This window comes from Manihot esculenta, chromosome 6 (genome assembly GCF_001659605.2).
Source record: "Manihot esculenta cultivar AM560-2 chromosome 6, M.esculenta_v8, whole genome shotgun sequence".
Lineage (NCBI taxonomy): Eukaryota > Viridiplantae > Streptophyta > Magnoliopsida > Malpighiales > Euphorbiaceae > Manihot > Manihot esculenta.
The window spans coordinates 1,023,271-1,044,197 of record NC_035166.2 but is presented as its reverse complement, the minus strand read 5'-3'; the positions used below and the strand labels follow the sequence as shown (position 1 = coordinate 1,044,197).

The window sequence follows — 20,927 nt, the reverse complement described above, 5'->3', positions numbered from 1 at the left end:
AACGCGTAATTGCATACTTGTATTTTAACATTTTTGCTTATTAAAGACTTCAACTTTAATTGTAACCTAATAAACACTTAAATTTTAAAAAAAATTACTTTTAAACACATAAATTTAAAAAAAACAATTTAAACACCTAAACTAAAAAAAAGTCTAATTTTAAACATAATTTTAAAATTATGGATTTAAAAAATTACTTTTAAACACAACTTAATACTATAGATTTAATCATGGATTTGAAAATTTTTAAACACAACTTTAAAACTATAAATTTGGCAAATTTGTGTTTAAAAGTATTTTTTTTTTAAGTTTAGTCGCTTATTATATCACAATTAAAATTGAGATGTTTTATTGTTAATTGATTGTTAAAAGTACAGATGCGTAAGTATGCATTTAACCACAAATAATATCTATGTAGAATTTCATATCATATCTAGATTCAATATCTTGTATTTAATATAATTCTATCATCTCATACACTTTTAATAATATTCAAATTATATCCAATCTACTATATAAGGAGCTCATAGTTTTCACAATCAAGTATGTAAATATATTTCTAGTCTATTTTATTATTAACTCATTTTCCATAATTTTCTTTTATTTTATAGGTTTGTATTTAAAAAAAATATGATATAAAAAACATGAATCATCTTAATTTATGTATTATTTTTAAAAAAACTTTGAATTATGCTTAAATCATACTCTTTTAATGTAAAGAAGCGATGATATTACATCTAAACTCTATTAATTTTTAATTCATTTTATGAAATGTATTTAAAATAATCTATTATTTATTATCTAATTAAAATTAAATTTCAATAAAAATAAGAGATGAACTAATTAACACAATCTAGACATAATAAAAACATTAAAATAAAATTAGAAAGTTACAACAAAATTTAAATATATATATATATTATGTAAAATATTTATTGTATTATATAAATCTACATTTATAATCTATCTGTAATTAGTTTAAATTTTTGTATGAAAATGTAACTTTTGACGCTAAATTTCCCTCTGTAGTCTTTTTGTGGCTCGATACTCTCACATTTTTCTTTTTCTTAAACCTAACTTCTTATTTCCCTTTTCCATGGAAGACGATCTGTGTCAATTGACTATCAATGAAAAAGAAAATGTTGTTGTCCCAATTAAGAATTTCAGAGATATTTCGATTATCACTTATGATTTCTATATGGTGGGGATATTTCTCACATACAATCCAATCAATTTTCAGACTATACAGACGTCTTTGACAGATTTATAGCATCATTTAGAGGGGTATCTATTATGAAATTAGAGACAAAAAGATATCTGTTTCGATTTTTTAATAATGTTAATTTTGAAAATATAGGGAATGGCGGCCCTTGGTTGTATAATTGATTCCTACTTGTTTGGAAGTAGATACAAGACAATGGACAAGGATTGGAATGATGCATTTCGTTAATGTGAAAAAGTCATGTGTCTGCTATTATGATTGACTTTTTTTCAAATTTTATTAATTCGGTTGTTTCGAAAGGTAATATTCAATGGAGGTTTATTAATTATTATGGGTTTTCGGAATCGCAACGACGACGTCAGTTTTGGAATCTTATTCGAGTTTTATCTCCTATAAGCTCTCTTCTATGGCTTTATTCGGGAGATTTTAATGATTTATACTTGAGAGATGAAAAAAAAAAGAGAAACATATTTGCCAAATTATCTTATACAGGGATTTAGACAGACACTTGAGGAGCATTTTTGTCAAATTATTTTATACAGATATTTGATTTTGAATAATTTTAAATATTTAGTAGACTCTAGAACTGATATTTCTTTTAGGTATAATCGTCTGTTTTGGATGATATCCCTTTTTGTTTGATAAAATTTTATTAATACAATCAGTAGTTTTACTTAAAAAAAAAAATTCTATCTATAATTTATAGTATATATTATTAAGGAGATAATAGTATGATGGTAAAAAATATTTATGATAACTTTCCATTATAATAATGAAGGACTAATATTTATTTATTTAATTTCTCTAATAAGAAGGTAAATTGATCAATATATTATAATAAATTTTAATTAATAAAACCCTAATAAGCAATTGAAAATCTATTAGAATTTTAGAATTTATGATAATGAAGGACTTCAAATGTAAATGATTATATAAGTTATTTTTTATAATTTTATAATTGAATATTAAGGGTATTTATAAAATTAAATAAGATAAGTATATATTAAATATATTAAAAGTTAAATATTAGACAAAGTATAAATTTAGATCAAACAAGGTTTATTAAAATAAGGTACTGATTTTAAGTATAAATATTCTTGATCAGTGATTTAAACAACTAGACATATGTTTATCAATAGTTTAAATGATTAAATTTAAGAGTTAATCGCCAATAAAATTTTATATTTTTAATTTTGTTGTAATTATATCTTATATTTTTTTATTAAATTATAATTTTTTAAAATTACTCTGGACAATCAATTATTTGTGTCATTAAAAATTAAATATAAATATTTTATGTGGCATGTTCTATGTGGCTAAAAATAAATGAGATAAAAAGAGAAATTTTTGAACTGCAAACTTAAAATTTGTAAAATGTCCCAAAAGAAATAAAAAACTAATTGAGTATGGTGTAAAATAGTTGAGATGAAGTCAAATTAACAAAAGTGTTAACTGGATATCTTCTGATTTTGATAATGAAGCACTTAAAAGAGTGATTTTATGGAGAAGTAATTTTAAAGAAAATGAAAAAAAACCTAGAAGCAAAACAACTTCAAATTCAGTTTTTACTTTTTAAGGTACAGATTTGCTTTGTGAATGATAAAGATTAATATATGGGTTGTGCTCACCGCTCTAACCTGGTGATAAATACAAATCTAAGAGATTTTAGATTTTATTTTTTTAATTTTTAATTTTCAGTTAAAAAAAATTAAATATATAAATTATAATAAGAAAAATATTCTCCACGAGGGTCATTCTAAATGATAATAACATGTATAGAAAAAATAAAATTTTTCTTTGCAAAATAAAAAAAGACAAAACTAAAAAGTAACAAAAGTTGGAGACATTTTAACTAGAATACACAGTTGGGATCTTTCCAAATGAGGTTTTCAAAGAAAAAGCATGCAAGTATTTTGGTATACCAGATCAGGACTCAAGAAGAAAGTGTGTACTAATGCTAAATATTGAAGAAAATGAAAACTTCAAGAAAAAGGGTCTGGTGATGATACAAATAGAGGATTTTCTTTTCTTTGAACAAAAAAGAGAGATTTTATGTGTGCAGTGGTGAAACAGAGAAGCAGCCAAGTGAAAGAAGAAGAATTTTATTTGGGAAAATTACTTTTTAGTCCCTGAGGTTTAACATAATTAACACTTTTGTCCCTCTATTTTGACGACCCAACACTTAAGTCCCTCACTTTCTTTTCTGTCCAAATTCGTAGTCCTTCCGTCTAAAATAGCCGTTTGGGACACGTGAATTGACAAAATTAATCATCTTCTTCTTCTTCTTCTGGAATTTCACATTGAAAGAAGGGTATTTTTGAAAAAAATTATCACATCTCACCTTTGACTCTTTGACCAAGCGGTTTAAATGGACGGAAGGACTACGAATTTGGACGGAAGAGAAAGTGAGGGACTTAAGTATTGGGTCGCAAAAATAGAGGGACAAAAGTGTTAATTACGTTAAACCTCAGGAACTAAAAAGTAATTTTCCCATTTTATTTTTGGATAAATTACCATTTAATCCATCTAATTTAATGAAATGTCTACTTTAATCTTTGTATTTTTAAAATTCTATAATTTACTCCTCATCATTTGAAAAAACTATAATTTAATTCTTACTATTGGAATTTCAATTAACTTGCCATTTATTGTAAAGAAAATGACTAAACTACCATTTAGTATATATTTTTAATCTAAAACAATATAGTCCCTCAAGTTTAATTAAATCTACAACATAGTCCCTTATAATTTTTTAAATTGATACCTATATTTTATAATTATTTAGGGACAAAATATTAAAATTGATCCTTATATATTTAATTATTTAAAAATAATCCTGATATTTTATAGTTGAATCCCTATAGTATATTTTAAAATAAGTTGTTTTAATTTTATAAATTAATCTCTAAATAATTATAATATTTAAAAATAAATTTCATACTTTGTATGAATTGATCCTATAATATTATAGTTATTTATTAAAGAATCTAATATTTTTATAAATTAATTTTTAAATGTTATAAATATTTATAAATAAACCCTTATAGTTGAAAAGTATTAAAAATCAAACTAAATAAAAAAACTGTAATATTATAGTTATTTATCAAACGATCTTATATTTTTATAAATTAATTTTTACATTATAAATATTTATAAATAAACTCTTGTAGTTTAAAAATATTGAAAATCAAACAAAACAAAAAAAATTAAGGATAAGTATTCCATCGAACTGACCAAACTTAAGACTAATCAACATATTAAAGAACTTCAAAATAATGCAGTATTAAATTTTAATTCAATATGATTTTTCTTTGATTTTAAATATCCACAGCAATCAAAATTTTGATTCGATAGTTCTGAACTAAATGATTTTTTGATATGATTTTTTCTTTGGTCCCGAATCGAATTAGGAAAATGGAAAAATTAAAAAGAGAAATCTTGAACACCGCAACCGAACTGAAAATAGATGAAACCAAATGACATCGATTATGGCGGTTCCGTACATAGATTCTGTCATACTCCAGATTTCAGAAAACACAGAAACATCATAAAACAAAGAAACATCATTTCTCACTGTAGAACAAAATGCCTAATATCCAACGATAGTTCAATTTCATTCATCAGTTTTCATTCGTTTGTCGTTCTCTTTGATTGGTTGATACCTGAGGGTCACGTTTAGGGAAAGAAGAAGCACAACATTCACCTGAAGGTCTCTTTGCAGGAAGACACAGTGACGTCGTTCACCAAGTCTGTCATTTAAGGGAAGAAGAAGAAGGCATCTGATGGATGGTGTGAGTGAGCTTTCTATCGTTCACAAGGGAGAGTCGATCACAAGAGAGAGAGTGGGTAGGGATAGGGATGGGGTGAGCCTGCACAAAATATTAGAGAGTGAGTTAGGGTTTTTAAGTTGCTTATATATATATATATATTCGGTTTTCTCATTAATTTCAGTTTATTAACCCAAATGAATAAAAATAAAAAAATATAAAATTATTAATTAATTAAAAATTTAATTTTAGAGATTAAATTATAATTTTTTTAAATATTAAAATTATATTATAAAATTTTAAAAATATAAAAAAATAACGTAGATATTTTATTAAATTAGAAGAATTAAATTATAATTTATTTTATATTTTTGTTTTTTTTTTTGAAAACCAATGCTAATTAACAAGATAAATTTTTTTAAAATTATTTATAGTCATGTTTTCTCTCCTCTGAAAATCATTGGAATTTTAGCTGAATGGACCGTATAAGAAGAGTGTTTAAATATTATTAATGATTTTTTTAAAAAATAAATTAAAATTTAATGATTATAATAAATTAGCGACTAAAATTCGGTTTAAAATTACCCAGGAGAGAACAGGAGAAAATAAAGGAAGAAAAAAAAAAAAAAACTTTTCCTTTCCTTATTTTCCTTCCGCCCACCGTGAAATATCCAAACAGTGTAATAGCTAAAACCCTGCAGAAATCCTTTTGCCGCCTTCGAGCTCCTCAGCAGACCTCTCTCGTCCTTGCGCAGCTTCACTGTTTCCTCCTACTAAAGAATCAAAATGGCAGCTTCCAAATTGTTATTCTCTCGCAGTTTACTCTTCCGCTCTAACGCCCACACAGTTCTCTTTCCAATCCCTTCACTTCTTCCATCCAAATCCCTCCAATTCCATCGGCTCTGTTCCTCCGCTGCCCTCCGCTCTGATACCACTGAAACCTTAAATTCCCTTCAACAACACCACCCCTGGCCTGAGTGGGTCTCCTTCGTAGACCGACTAAAGTCCAAGGGTTACTTCACTCCCAATGTCACAAATGATGATGCTACTGAGAGTATTTACAAGGACATGAATCAATTGAAAGACCCTTGTCTTAGCTTTGCTCGGGATAGATATGATTTATTAAAGTATCCCCAGATTCCATTTCTGGTCATTTTTGCTGTTGTTAATTTGATTTTATTGGGTTTCGATGTAGCATTGCGTAACTATTTTCCATGCAGGTCATTGTCTGTGGGGGAGATTCAAACAGTTCTGGAGGGTGGATGTCCCAATCTTTTTAGAAAAGTAGTGAATTCTGCGAAAAGGTTGAGGGCCTACATGGCATTGGATGAAGGAGAGGTTCGTTCATTACCTCTTCCTTTCCTTTTTTTTTTTTTCGGGGGGGGGGGGGGGGGGGGGGGAGGGAGGCGAGAAACTATAGTCTGAATGTAATTGTCTTCACATGTGAGGTTAACTTGACTACTGCATTAGGAGAAAAGGCAGTTTTGGCACCCGGACAAGTAATGCTAGTTCCATTTTAGTTCTTGAGCTACCAGTAATTAAAACTCATAATATCCAATTCCATATTTATGATTGATCTTAATGATTGCTTAGAAACTGTAATAGAGAGGGAAATGTTTTCTGTTAATTTTTTAATATACTATCAAATACTTGGACAACTGTAAATAGGTTCAAGCTGTTTGATCATTGGGTAAGTTATAATTTAGTTCATGTGGTTTGACTAAATTAATGACTTGGTTCCTGCATTTCTAAAATCAAATGTGTTGGCCCTTATCATTTTACAGTTTAGTCCCTCTGTTGAGTTTATTTACATTTTTCCATTACTTACTGCAGTCAAGGGTCTAAAAGAATTGTCAAGTTAACGAAACATATTTTTTTTTCTGAAAAATGAAAAGGAAGATTTCTGTTGTAAGATATATTTTATTTGACAAATTTACACTGCCTTCCAAGTAAGCATGCTCCATTGTGAAAAACTTTTTAAATGATAAAGGTTCCTTTTAGAAACTTCCTAGAAAAATTTTAATTCTCAAAATATTATTTTTTTGAAAAATTTTTTCTTTGAATTATATATTTTTTTCTGAATTTTCTAATTGGAAAATTTATTTTCCTTGATAAAACATTTCTTTTCTTGGAAATAAATGAGTGTGGAAAATGAATTATTTAAAAAATGTTTTTTTAAAGAATTTTTGTTAATGTATAATATTTCTAGAATTTGATATATTTTTGGCCTTTTGATTGCTTTTTCTAGTCATTGACTATCAGAAACTTGAACAGAAAGAAGGAAAAAAGTGTTAATGAAATGAAATATTAAGGATCAATTAATTCGGTTTTACAATAAGGAATAATTGATTAATTTTGTTAAACTTTAGGGACTAAATAGTAATTTATTAATAATCCTTTGAATCTCCACAAGAGTTGACAGCAATTTGGTCAATTTAATAATTTTCTATAAATTGTGGTGCTGGAATTGGAAATGTTGTCTATTTGTCTTTGCTTGTTATTATAGGTAAACCTTGAAGTCTTTTGTGTAATTTACCCATTAACCAAGGGGGTTGCATGTTTCTCTTTTTGGTCGGTTCTCCTTTGAGTTTGAGAAATGACTTTTATCCTCGAGGATTGTGGTTTGACTACACACTGGTGTTCAGGTTTGTGGGGCCTGCGATCTGCGTGGATCTTGTGACAGGGCTTATGTGATACTGAAGGATGATGAAGGAAATGCTCGAACTGCGGATATAATGCGAATTCTAATGTTCTATGCACTAGATCCACTCGTTATTTCAGGGGAGGAAAAGCCTCCTGGTAGAGAAGTTGTTGAAGCAGCTGTAAGAAAGCTGCTCTCTGAGTTGATTGAATTAAGTGAAAAAACCCCTGATCCACCAGTACTGATGCCTGCTCCAAAAGCTGCCCATCAGAAGAAACAAGAGAGGAGATTTAGGGATAACAAGGAGCCTCCTTTATCTGATGCAATATTAGATGAAAAACTGTCTCGCGATGTTGAAATGAAGAGGGGAGATTGGAGCTGTGCCAAGTAAGTATTATTAGAAGACAATGGAATATACTCCGTAACTGGTTCATGTTTCGTTTCTGCATTTCTTTGGATGAATAAGTATTTTCCATTGCATACAAAAGACTAAAAGACTCATATTGGAATGTCCCGTGTAGAAACAGAAAAATGCTAAATTTTCAAGAAGATGAGTATTACTGTAATATCAAGAAAATATTAATAGATAAAATTAAGATAAGTTCATTTAAGAGCTTTTGTGCGAGGATGAGCATCGGCGGAATAGTGAGAATGTTCCTTAACTAGGCTGTCACTCGTTTGAGCTGCAGAAACAGCCTCTTTGCAAAGAAACCTGGGGAAGTCTGCATATGGTAGATGATTCTCCCTTGATCCTCAGAACTCTGGCTCCTTATGCACTGAGGACGTCCATTAAGAGCTTTGTTAAAGGGAAACCATTGAGATGTGGAACTCATTTAACTCTTTCTTTGTTCACAGTTCACAGTCAGAGTTTTCTGCTTACCTTACCTATGATTTATCCAACTTTCATGTGCTCTCATACTCTGCTCATCAAGCTTTATTATAGACATTTTGTGTTATTAGTTTTTAGCACATGAGCTCATCCTATGTTTGTGTTATTTTATCACTTAGCACAAAGGTTAGTTGTACCATCTCTCTAGCTACCTAGTTTAAGGTAGTCATCCCACATGCATGTATGGAATCTTGATGGGTGCGTTAGATTGTGTTTCTCCTAATTCATTCTAAGTTTGATTGGGTTTCTCATCATCACTGTCAGTACATCTCTGAAGCTTTGTGCATTTTGGAACTTAAGAGAACTTTCTTTATTTGCAACATACTTCTTTATTTCCAGTTTCATTCCATGTAAGCCCAATAATGAAGAATTGCAAATGAACTGCAACTTTCTTTTAATTACAATTCTGTATTACTCATTTGTTCTGCTTATATATCTGATAGCAAAGCATTGCATTCATTACTTGCAATTTCTAGTATGTTGGGTTCATTTAATTGCTTACAAGTTTATCAATAATAAGTGGATTCCTCCAACGATGAATAGTTGATCAAATATTTCCAATGTCTTACGAATGAAGACATTGCTCGGACATTATGCTTTAGTTGTTGAGGAAAAACAAAGGCTGTAGTGTTGGATTCATGGTTTTAAATAACGGTCGTTACGTAACATAACGGCCGTTATGTAACGGGTTTTGGGGGGCCGTTACCCGTTATCCCGTTATACAACGGCCCCTCCTGATTGGCAGGCGTAATGGCCGTATACCGACCGTTACATAACGGTAACGGCCGTTATCGATCGTTACATAACGGTAATGGCTTTTACCAATAATTAAAATTCTTTTATATCCTTTATCTTTTGCTCCCTATTCTTATTTTCATTAGTTTCTACACTTTTCAGCAGCTTCAAAGACTATATTTTTTAAGTTTTCTCTTCCCTTTTTCTTCCCTGCATATTTCTCGTATAAACTTAGATCCATTATAAACTACTTTATTTTCAAACTTATTTCTTCTAAAAAGTTAGTTAAATTTTATCTATTTTAGTTTTTAATTGTTGTTTTTTTTCCTTTTTTTTGTAAGTTTTTATGGATCAAAGTGTTAGTTTTGAGTTAAAATTGTACTTTGAGTTATTAGTTGACTCGATCTATAAAGATTATGTTGATTTTTCTTATTTTAAACTATATGATGTTTAACTTAAGTTAAATAATCTATATTTTATATATTTATGTTTATTATGCATTTGTATACATTGTTCTAAATTAAATTTAATTAATATCATTTTATTTATGAACTTTGCAAATTTTTTCGCCAGGCCGTTATCGTTACGTTACGGCCGTTACAGGTTTGTTTTCGTTACCTGCGACCGTGAACGTGGCCGCGACCATGATTTAAAACCATGGTTGGATTGCCAACAAGTCAAAAATTCAGGTCTTTGTTTTTCTTCATCAACTTTTTATTTTTATTTCTTTTTAATTCTTTTGAGCTCCTTGGCAGGCTCATTTAGTTATTGTTGAGCATTCTGTACTGATTGCCTTTATTTAAATGTTCTGTTTATGAGCTGATGACATGTGTATTAAGAATTAACCATTAAAACTATGGATCTATTTTTTACATTATTGTTAGAGCTGTTGTTAAGAAATATTTTCTTAAATTGACATTTAAAATTAAATTTAACATGTTTGATTATTAGAATACTAAAATAAAAAATATATTTTTTTTCAATATATTATAGTGTTGTTTTTTTTCCTGAAAAGCTGTTTATAGATATTGAATCTTAATGTCAAACAGGCTTACTTCTTGTGATTGAGCCTTAGTTTGATATAAAAGGTCAATTGTTTCAAGATTTGAGGGGCTGAAACTGGATTGTATGATCCTATCACTTCCAGTTTTGATCAAATCCTATAGTTATTATTCTTTAAAAATTTCAAAGAAAAATTGTTTTTGAACCTGGAACATAACTGAACCAACTGGATCCGGCAGTTCAAAATCAATTTTGATTGAAATGCCCTTGATCAATTTTAGTTATGGGCTGTGCCAGTCCAGCTCTATAGTAGAGCATGGACTAATAGTCACTAAAGGTAGGACAAGGCAAAGTCTTGGATGGCAGCTGTAAGGGTAAGTCTTATCATATGACTAAAATTGTACATGTGGAAATTTTATATTGCATCTACAAGAACACGTATCACATCCTGACACTTGACAATTTCATGGAGAGGTTGGATTTAGGTCAATCTAGCATGACTAATCCTAATTTATCCATTTTTTTTTTTGCATGTGTGTGTGTGTGTAACTGGATTGAGACCAGGTCTAAATGGTTTATTTAAAATAAGTGTTTCTATGCATACACATGCATGTATGTATAAATAAGTAAATATGGAAACATTTACTTTGAATATACCATTTAAATTGGTCACAATCGAATTCAAACCGTGAACTAGGTTGGGACTGTTATTGGGGTACCTTACTAGCCTCCCCTTCTTGAACCAGGACTGAACCAGCTGGTTCCAAATTGGAACTAGTCCATTTCAATTTTTTTCCCCTTGTTTTTTTTTTCAAGTTGTATTGGTTCCTTTAATTCTTTTTACTATATAAACTAAATACATAATGTAATATAAACCTATATTTTATATTTTTTTATGTATTATAATTTATAGAATATTAATTTCTTGTAGCTTTAAAAACTTTGATATTGCGCCAAACCGAAATTGGAACTGAAACGAAGCCATTTCAAATCGTAACTATTTTGAAATGAAATAGTATCAAGCCAACCGGAACTATAACCTGCCATGGCCTAGGCTAATACCATTTGCTATTAACTGTTAACAAGACTGTTTAAAATCTATTTATGATGCATATTACAACAATATATGATAACGATATTTTAATAATTTATAAATTGTAAAAATTAAAATGGGAATACTCTGCCCCGCTCCTCCCCCCCCACCCAACCCCCAAAAAAAGCCATTCCTAAAAAAGAAAGAAGTTGGTACTAGACTAGTAAAATTGCCATCTCTGCTAGTACTTTGCAGTATCTTTGCACCTTGGACTGTAAATATGTTCTTTTAAAAGGGCAGATGGGATGTTTCAGCTTGTAAGTTGAGGCCACAACTGATGCAAGATTTGGTATCATAAAGCTCCAAGACAAGGGCTTGGTGCCTGAAGTCCTGACTTGGATGTTTTGTCATTATTGTTCTCACTTCCCACATGATGTCATTATTGAGGGCTGGATATCTATGATTGGGCTGTTGGATGTTCCTTGATTATCCTTTAGATATTTTCTGCATTTGGCCTTAGTGATGTTGGAAACAAAGAACACTCAAGAGGGAAGGGAGACAAATCTCAGTTCCTTTTTTTTTTTTTTCAAATTAATTCTCAATTGTCAATATCAATAATAGTAAGATCTTTATAGAATACATAGATGACATAAGTATTTATAGTATGATATTAGTCCTACTACTACTAGGATTAAGAATCCCAAAGTAAGAAAATACTAATCTAATCTAACTAGAAAAATGAAACTAACACTAAGCAAAAAATTTTAACCATAAAATCCCTGAAAAATTAAAATATTACTTGCAATTAAATTGTCTAACAGTAGAAACATAAACTTCCTCATTCTATTATAGAGTCTGTATGAAAGATCTAAATTTTACAAATAAGAATTACATGAAAATAATTTCTAAATGAAGTTTTCCTTGACTGCATCACTTAGCTTGCACCATTTGTCTTTTAAATGGGGAAGAGGTTTCTATTTTGTTAGCCCAGTGGTCAAATTGTCTAACTGATCTGGGATTTGACATCTTTCCATCCCATGTTTGCAACTTAAAAGAATGATCTCTCTAGCCACTTTCTCTAATATTCACTTCACTTTTATATGTTATTATTTTTATGATTGACATCCTTGGAACTTTTTCTGAAGATGCAACTTTATGAACTTCTCTAAAAATATACGATGCCTAAAATGTAACGGAGAAGGTCCCAAAAAAGTTGATGTTGACGCTGAAATGAAGCAAGGAGATTGGATATGCCCCAAGTAAGTTCCTAGTCTTCTTGTATGGCTATCCCTTACAGTGCTTTGCTTTCTGTTTTAGAATACGAATACTATAACAATATGATCCATATATATGGTGGTATGATTTTTGTGAGATGATGAACTAGATTCTCATACCTGTAGTATTATTAGACACTTGCATCTCTAGCTTTATACATTTTTCTTACAATCTACTGACCAGAGCCCGTGATCTGCATGCAGGTGTGATTTCATGAATTTCTCTAGAAATATAAGATGCCTAAAGTGCAAAACAGAGGGTCCAAAGAGAGTTGCTGTAAATGAAGCACAAATGAAGCCAGGAGATTGGAATTGCCCAGAGTAAGTTACCTGGTCCTGCTAAGCACAATACTGTAATTGAAAATTGTCTTGTGACTATCGTAGAATGTAAAGTTTGGTATATTTTGTCCAACAACCTGTCTTTTAGGCACTTATGATGTGGGTTCCTGTGTGTTTTGGCAATCCTGATTGTGAGGCTTCATTAATAACTTATAGGAAATTTATATTGATAAATTGGCTTGGAAATTTGTTCTAAGAATGGCGTCTTGAAATTTAAGTGGCATAACAGCCGGCATCTTTCAGGCTATGCCTGGTTGACAGTAACAGCTAGTTTAAGCAAAGATATTTCTCGTGCTATTATTATTATTATTATTGTAAGTTATAGCTGACTGGCTGCAATATGACATGAATATTTTTCTCATCATATTGGTAATTTGTGAAATTATCTCCTTGACTTTCATGTGCAGATGCGGATTCATGAACTTTGCAAACAATAAGATGTGTTTGCGCTGTCGAGAACAACGGCCTAAGAGACAGCTGATTCCTGGAGATTGGGAATGCCCAGCGTGAGTCCCTTTCTATCCATTTCTCTGTTGTGGTTAACTTCAAAAGATACAGTGAAAAGATTCTTAACAAACGGTTTTTGTATTTGTTATGTAGGTGTGATTTCTTGAATTACAGTAGGAATGTCTCCTGCAGAAAGTGCAATCATGAACGTCCAAAAGAAGCAACAACAGAGTCAAAGTATGAAGAGCGGATTTGGAGGAGCCCTCGTTAGTTGGGAAACTGAGCAGTGTTCTGTCAATTTTGGAGATGATCAAGGACCGTCACAGTATGATGTATAGCTTGTTTGGAATTGTAGTTTATACTTATTCTTTTCTTTAAAAAACATTTGTAGTTTTATATGTTGTGGGAAAAAAAAGGATGTAAACTTATTTGAAATGCTCTCCAGTTCCTGTTGGAAATTATTAGTACCATGCCCCTGTTAAGAAACAAACTCCTCTCTTTCCCTCGTCTTACTCCCACTTTGTAATTTTGATTCTCAATTATCACTCGCCCATATTATATCCTTGCTTAAATTTCATTCAGTCCTATTTAGGAATTAAATTTTTATAAAATTCAATCGAAGCATTTTTTTTAAAAAAAATCAATTATCATATCTGAAATAAGAGTTTTTTTTAATTATAAATTATTTTTAAAATGAAAATAGTATATAATTGTGTAAAAATTTAATTAAAATTTGAATAATTTATAATATAGTATTTGAGATTTAATAAAATTCATAGTTTAGTTTTTAATTTTTTTTAATAATAAATAATTTAGTTTTTGAATTTTTATTTTGTTAATAAAAATAGTATTTTTATTAAATTTATTATTAGTAAATTATAAATTAAAGCAATTAATTAAAAAAATAAGTGTTACAAATATTAAAATTATAAGAATAAAATTATTATACATTCTTAAAATTAAAAAGAATAAATTATGATAAAGTTCAAAAATAAAAGGTTAAATTATTATAATTTAATAGTGAATTTTAAAACGATTATTTTATTAATAAAATGAAAATTTAGGGATTTTAAATCGTAAATTTTATTATATTTTATAAATTATATTATAAATTAAAAAAATTCAATTAAGCCCTTTTTTCCTCATAGATTAAATAAAATTAATTTAATTGTAATTAAATAAAAATCAATTAAGCTTAACTGAACTTTTTTGTTTATTTTTTTAAAAAAATTATTTCAAAGAGGGTATAGATAAGACAACCTTTGCATTCGCGGTCTAATAAAAACGGATCAATTGGGTTTGAGTGAAACCCTAACTTAGGGTTTAGGCGGAGAGAGAGGGGTAGAGAGATGGGGGAGAGGGACGATTACAAGTTTCTTCAAATAAGAGATGCAATCGCTTCCATTAACCAGAAAGTTAATCTCATCGGCGCCATTATCGAATTCGGTTTACCCAAGAAAACCAGAGGCACTGGTACTAACACTCCGCGTCCTCTTATTTTCATTCCTTCTTTCAGCCCATATAAACGCAACTGCTAAACAAATCGTTATTTTTTGCTGGCGATGATGACAAAAAGGCCGGTCTTACGGCTGCTACCTCTTTTAACTTCTTTTAACTGGGTTTTGGTAGTAGATTGATGAATCATCTGGGTAAAGGTGTGATGTCTGAGCCAGCTTTCTTTTCTAATTTTTGAAATTATTTGTTCAATCAATTTTTCGTTTTTAATTTTTCAGATTGGTTCTGTACGCTGAAAATAATCGATGAGTCATATCCCAAACCGGGAATATCAGTTAATATATTCGCATCAAGTATGGAAAATCTTCCTCGTATTTCTTCGCTTGGAGATATAATTCAGCTTTCTCGTGTCGTGGTATAAGCTTATTTGTGTTCATTACCTTGGAATTATTAGTTCGTAATGCATGCTTGATCAGTTTTGTGCTTATTGGCATTGTAGGATTTTGTTTTAAATTTTTCAGAAAAAAAAAGAACAACGTGTTGCTGAAGTAGATAGTTGAGAGATTCTGTGTTTGACATTTACTCTTGTTTTCAGTTTTTTAATTGCATTTTGGGTACAAAGCGTTGTCTATGCTTATTGCATCTTATAATTTTCTTAATGATTTTTAAGTGAAAAACTGGGGTATACATGGTTTTTGTGCAGATGAAGACTCATCATGGGGAAGTAAATGCTGTTTTCAACAAAGCATTCTCTTCTTTTGCTTTATATGAAGGAAAAAATGGTGGAGACTTCGTTCCTTATCAATGTTCTACAAGATATCACCATAGAGACCGGGACTCGAAGTTTGTATTAGGCTTGAGAAAATGGTTAGCTGACTTCCAGGTTGATGAAGGTAAGATGACGACTGAATGTTCATTTGTGTCTATAACTCTAACAGAACAATTTTCATTTCTGGAGCTCCTTTTTTAGTATTTTAGGAATTTGTGAAAAGGAGGAACCACTAGATATTTACACAGCTTACTTTTTACTAGTTTGTGACTAGTTAAATCACTGTTGATTGAATTTTGCTGGGCTGTCTATGGTTGTGAGCAACCATAGTAATGTACCCGTTTTGTATAAATTTCTCTTTTATTCAAATAGATTAAATCAATTAAAAAAAATGGAGTTCTCATAAAGCTAATCCATGGTCTTCTTAATTGAAGTGAAATTAACCTTTTCAGTTGCACTGTCAGTGTGTGTGTATGTATATGTGTTTATTATTACTATTGCAACTATAAAATGGAAACCAATTTACTTTCTTAGTGCAAAGTAAGTGAGCTAGGGTCTAGGGTGACTTTCAAACTGTAAAAGGCACATATGTTTTGGATACTAGTTGTTTATCATGTATTATACACATGATACATAAGGATGTCCTTCAAAATTTATACATTTATTTCTATAGGTTCAATTAACCCCGTGTGTGTGTGTGTGAACTAAGCTGCTTTTTTTTGTTGAGAAACTTGAGCTGCATTTCTTCTTGCAGAAATAAAATTTTTTATAAGGTGATGCTGCAGTTCAATGTGCTTGATTTGAAGTGGAACACTGAATTTTTGTCATTGTAATAGCAGATACATTTTTGCTTGTTGCAATAAATAATTGAAAAGGAATATTCAGATATTACATCTGTACATTGCTTTAGCTGGTAAGAAATATCTCTTTTTTTGTTATTTTAATGCCGTATAGATACATAACCTGATGTGCTCTTGATCATTATTTGATCTGCGCCAATTACAGTACTGCTAGCTTTATTGTGCCTGCTATATTTGATAGTGTACCTGTATCCAGTTACAAAGCTGATGTTACATGTCTTTGGCAGGTCCAAATAGCTTCTTGTTCCTCAGAGAGATAAAGGAAGGGGAAAGAGCTAATTTGGTTTGCAAGGTGAGTCAACCATATCATCATATCCCTGTTACCATCAGAGTTTCAATTATTGCCATCATCCTTGAAGATGTTAACAGCAAAATGGTACTCTGCTATATTGTTACCCCCAAAGTACTGATAAGTCTGCAACTCTAAATGTTTCACCATTTGAAGGTGCTTCATATATGTGAGATTTGTGAGCATGAGTGGATGGCCTTTGTTTGGGATGGAACTGATTCTCCACCACTCGGCATTGAGACGAAGTAAGTTGCTGAAAATGAACAATATATTATTGGTTAATTGTTATCTTCTATACTGACACAGGAAGAGTGGCAATAGTCTTTCTTTGAGGCCTTTTTGAGGTTCTGTTGTTGCATGTTAGATGAGGGCCAATGACAATACAAATCGGTAATGAAGGTGTTACTCAATCTGCTAAGCACTGGAAGTCTGTAGATTTTCAAGTATTTATTTAATTATCATCAACTGTTTCAGGGGTTGCTAAAGTATTAATCATACTTTTGGTTTGGAATGTAGTGTTTGATTGAACTGCATACTGTGCTGGTCTATACCAAGAAATAGACCAATTTATTGGCTTAGTGCTTTCTGGTTTTTAACAGATAGATATTTGTGATGAAAATCATTAGAAACTAAACCAAACGGTCAGTACCTCAGGAGCTCGATTTCTGTGGATGTTCTTATCTCAAAGAATATCAGTGCTTAATGATTGATTTTCTTTGGCAAAGAAAAAGGGGGGACTTCATTTTGTATCACTGACTGGAAGTCTTTTCCCAAGTTGCTTAATTCATTATTTTCTATTCATGAAACGTAGATGAATCTTCTGGTTATGTGTTGTAGCAAGTGCCACATACTCTTGTTTTGAGAATTACACTCTGCACAGTTTGATGCTACAACACTATGGCAGTGACTTCTTAAAAACTTTGGTATGGATTCTAAAAAGTTCTATTGACTTTACATATATGTTATTTGCTCAACTATTAAACTATTTTACATTCGCCACAACACCTGCTTTTTATTTTTCATTTTGGTGTTTTCTGAACTAGTTATTAATATTCTCATTCCAAATCTATTAATATCGTCTGCTTTGAATCACAGGCTAGAAAATGAAACGGACAATCCACTTCCCTTACAAGTTGAACCCAAACCTTTGCCAAGAGATTTGTTATGTACATTTCCAACTGTTGGAACAATACTAAGGGTAATCATCGACAAAGGCAACGAGAAGCATGTTCTCCACTTATTGACTGCTGGCAAATGGGTGAGATTTCTCAACATTCTTTGTGAAGTGCATGAAGGATTATGGCATGGTGTGTTGACACCTTTCACAAAGATTCGTTACATGTCAGATGACAACCGTCTCATTGTAGGGTGCCAGAGGTGACTGCATATTATCCAAGCTTGTATCTGTGTATTTACTTAACTCATGCACACTCGCATGCATGTTCCCATTTAAAAAATAATGCTCAAACTACATGTTTATAATTGAAGTTTGGCAAAACATGTATATCTATTAAGACTGTAATGATATTTATGCGAGCCAGGTCTTACAATGAACGCTTGTCATTAGAATTGGGGCGCATACCATATTGGTGTTTTCCTTGGTGTTCACAACTTACAGGTTTCACATCGTTGACTTGTTGAGAATGACTGTATTCCTTGTTTGGTTTTTCTTATTTGTAGTTGTGTGATTCACTCCTGGAAATTTTCATCTCTGTGGTTATGACTTCGTGATGGTGATGACTTTTCATGATTTCCTCTCTCAGAGGTTGATTATGACCATGTGCCTTTTGTTACGATAATGGATGTCCTCACCTGTTCACAGGTATGATATTTGATTGCACCAGAAAATTTAGTTTTTCTTGCATGGAGGTATTATTTCTTTAAACTTCATGCAGGAATAAATGAGATTTTTAAGAAGCAATACTTGATCGAGGGTTTCAATTGTCATTGTTGATAAAGTTCATTCTGAACCTTACAATGTTTTGAATTATGGGACACATTTCTTATTGAACCCTGAAGTCCAGGCCATAGTATGGAATTTAATTATTCATATATGTTTTTACCTTTTAAATGTCCTCAATATGACCTTGGTTTCATAATAATGATGGAAATTCTAACTTTCAACCCTTTGCTTTATTGATGGGTGAGCAGTTACTGAAAAAATTGGTAATTACAATCTATCACTAGTTATAGGAGGAATTTGAAAATTTATTTTTTTGGGACCTATTTTGCATTTGCTATTACATTTTAATGCCTCATTGGGAAGTCTCTTTGTGATTTTTTTGTTCATATCTTTAATAAGCTCTTTCAATAGGGTCCTCAAAGAAATCTCTAATGAGCTCATTTCTTACAAAACTAAATGTTTTGGTAGTATAGTTAAAAATATTTTTCTTTAGATCATCTAAGGCTTCTTTCAAAGTTATTTCACATAATAGTTTTATACTTTCATAGTTTATAGGTCAAATGAAAGTTTATTGTGTGAATAATTAATCTGTCAAGCTTATGTTGTTTAATGAAAAAGATCGAGCTTTTTTTTTTTCTTAAAAATAAAGGTCAATAGTTTTTGGTTCTAATTGTTAAGGAAACTAAAGGTATATATTGCAAATTTAATGTTAAGATTCCAAGTTGATTGCAACTAAAGATCAGGACATATGATATAATTTATCCAACCTAGAAGTTTGACTAATTGTTCTGGAGATACTCCTAGTTAGTTTCTTGGAATGTTTAAGCAAGTGGTAATAATCTTCATACTTGGTCATTCTCAGGTTGTTTGATTGTCATTATTGAAAAGGTCTTGTGCATGCCAAGTGTTTTGGTCCATTGTGTTAGGTCAACAAAATATGCTTTTTCGGTCGTAAATGTTATTTTTGAATAATTTGAAACTGACACAGAACACATACACACCCACGTGCATGTAGAGAAGGCACATGATGATAATATATAGTAGCTGCATGCAGCTCAATATCTTACGGTTCATCAACTGTCAAACCATGCAGGTGACAGCTAAATTCAAGTGCATAGTACGGGTAGTGGCTGCATTGCCATGGCGTGTCGAGGACTTCTGCTCTCATCTTGGAACATACATGATTAGATTGACCATAGAAGATCCAACTGCCAGAATCCATGCCTTTTTATTTGATGAAGATGGGGTGAGAGAATGTTTTTACTAAATTTTTATCTACTAAGAATCTATGTTTCTCGGACTCGGGTACTAAGTGTTGGGAATGAGTATGTATCCCTGTGTCTAACTTGTAAACTTTCTAAATGAAAAATATGGGGATATGGGTCTAAATATAGGCATAGGTGTTCAAATTTGTTATGTAAATAGAATAGAATAGAATAGAATGAAAATATAAAATTGTGATAATAACTATAGTCTAGATATGTAATCAACTACAACCAAATAACTATTTCTATTTGAGGAAAAGGTGCTCTATTAACCATGCTCTTTATCTTGAGAGAACGTAGTTCTCTATTAACTATGTTTCTCATCTTTAGAGATCTGTCACTTGAGTATGTGATAGTATGAAGGTATGTCAACGCATATTCCATGTTGGACCCTTTCATGTCATGTCGACACGGGTACAGTATGATGAAACGAAGAGTCGGATTATAAAGCAAAGAATTAAATATGGACGTGTGTCTGTCTACTTAGAGATTGCTATCAAATTCTGATCAAAGTCAATTTGAAATGGCTTCAAGAAAACTTCCCACATTTAGGATTGCTCCTTTAGGTGAGATCCAGGTCGAAGTCAGTGTAGGATAACAATTACTCTCTGCATGAACTTTTATATATGTATCTGTGACTTATTTCTGATTCTGTAATATTTGTTCATTATAGGATAAGTTTTTTGGCGGGCGTTCCTCCATTGATGCATTGACAAGAAAGCGAAACAAGTTGCTTGGTGTGGCTGTGAATGATGATGGCAAGGAAATTGAGGATGCTGCAAGAAAACCACCATGGGTGCAGTGTTGCATAAAATCCTATTACCTTGATAAAAATAACACTTGGGGAACTAGGCATTATAGAATTTTTGGTACCAAGCTTGTAGATTAATGAAGTTAGATTTAGATTTGATGTAATTATCTAATGTAAATAAACTGTAGGCACTTGTGTAATAATCTAATATATTGTGCAGTTAGGAATGTAAATAAATCAATTAGATCTAAAATTGATTTTAAATCCAATTTAAAACTACCTCGTT

At 30.9% G+C, this 20,927-nt stretch overlaps 2 protein-coding genes and 1 non-coding gene across 7 annotated transcripts; all 3 read left to right on the top strand.

Annotated features, from left to right (window-relative positions):
- Positions 1 to 5,615: 5,615 nt before the first annotated feature.
- LOC110617576 (zinc finger protein VAR3, chloroplastic) lies at positions 5,616 to 13,839 on the top strand. The gene is made up of 7 exons (XM_021760454.2): positions 5,616 to 6,116; positions 6,210 to 6,327; positions 7,635 to 8,017; positions 12,435 to 12,548; positions 12,768 to 12,884; positions 13,310 to 13,408; positions 13,503 to 13,839. Exons 1-7 carry the CDS (start codon positions 5,776 to 5,778, stop codon positions 13,618 to 13,620), a joined length of 1,290 nt encoding a protein of 429 aa, XP_021616146.1. The 5' UTR covers positions 5,616 to 5,775; the 3' UTR covers positions 13,621 to 13,839.
- Positions 13,840 to 14,621: 782 nt separating this feature from the next.
- Positions 14,622 to 20,898, top strand: LOC110617733 (protection of telomeres protein 1a). Of its 5 annotated transcripts, XM_021760712.2 has the most exons (11): positions 14,681 to 14,822; positions 14,926 to 15,004; positions 15,083 to 15,219; positions 15,508 to 15,697; positions 16,661 to 16,725; positions 16,879 to 16,967; positions 17,818 to 18,099; positions 18,264 to 18,340; positions 18,486 to 18,544; positions 19,719 to 19,871; positions 20,564 to 20,898. In XM_021760712.2, exons 2-11 carry the CDS (start codon positions 14,986 to 14,988, stop codon positions 20,777 to 20,779), a joined length of 1,287 nt encoding a protein of 428 aa, XP_021616404.1. In that variant the 5' UTR covers positions 14,681 to 14,822; positions 14,926 to 14,985; the 3' UTR covers positions 20,780 to 20,898. The 5 variants fall into 5 exon arrangements, with proteins under 5 accessions (XP_021616405.1, XP_021616403.1, XP_021616404.1 ...); XM_021760711.2 differs by lacking the exon at positions 14,926 to 15,004 and having other exon boundaries at positions 14,623 to 14,822; XM_043957621.1 differs by lacking the exon at positions 14,926 to 15,004 and having other exon boundaries at positions 15,083 to 15,157.
- LOC122723934 lies at positions 14,907 to 15,022 on the top strand. The gene has a single exon (XR_006351129.1). It is a non-coding gene; the product is annotated as a small nucleolar RNA snoR113 (small nucleolar RNA).
- Positions 20,899 to 20,927: the final 29 nt, after the last annotated feature.

Coding starts and splice junctions, on each gene's coding strand:
- LOC110617576 (XM_021760454.2), top strand. CDS start 5,776: ATGGCAGCTTCCAAATTGTTATTCTCTCGCAGTTTACTCTTCCGCTCT. Junction 6,328..7,634: donor TGGCATTGGATGAAGGAGAG/GTTCGTTCATTA, acceptor ACTGGTGTTCAG/GTTTGTGGGGCCTGCGATCT. Junction 13,409..13,502: donor GGAGATTGGGAATGCCCAGC/GTGAGTCCCTTT, acceptor TTTGTTATGTAG/GTGTGATTTCTTGAATTACA.
- LOC110617733 (XM_021760711.2), top strand. CDS start 14,699: ATGGGGGAGAGGGACGATTACAAGTTTCTTCAAATAAGAGATGCAATC. Junction 15,698..16,660: donor TGACTTCCAGGTTGATGAAG/GTAAGATGACGA, acceptor TGTCTTTGGCAG/GTCCAAATAGCTTCTTGTTC. Junction 18,100..18,263: donor CTCATTGTAGGGTGCCAGAG/GTGACTGCATAT, acceptor TATGCGAGCCAG/GTCTTACAATGAACGCTTGT.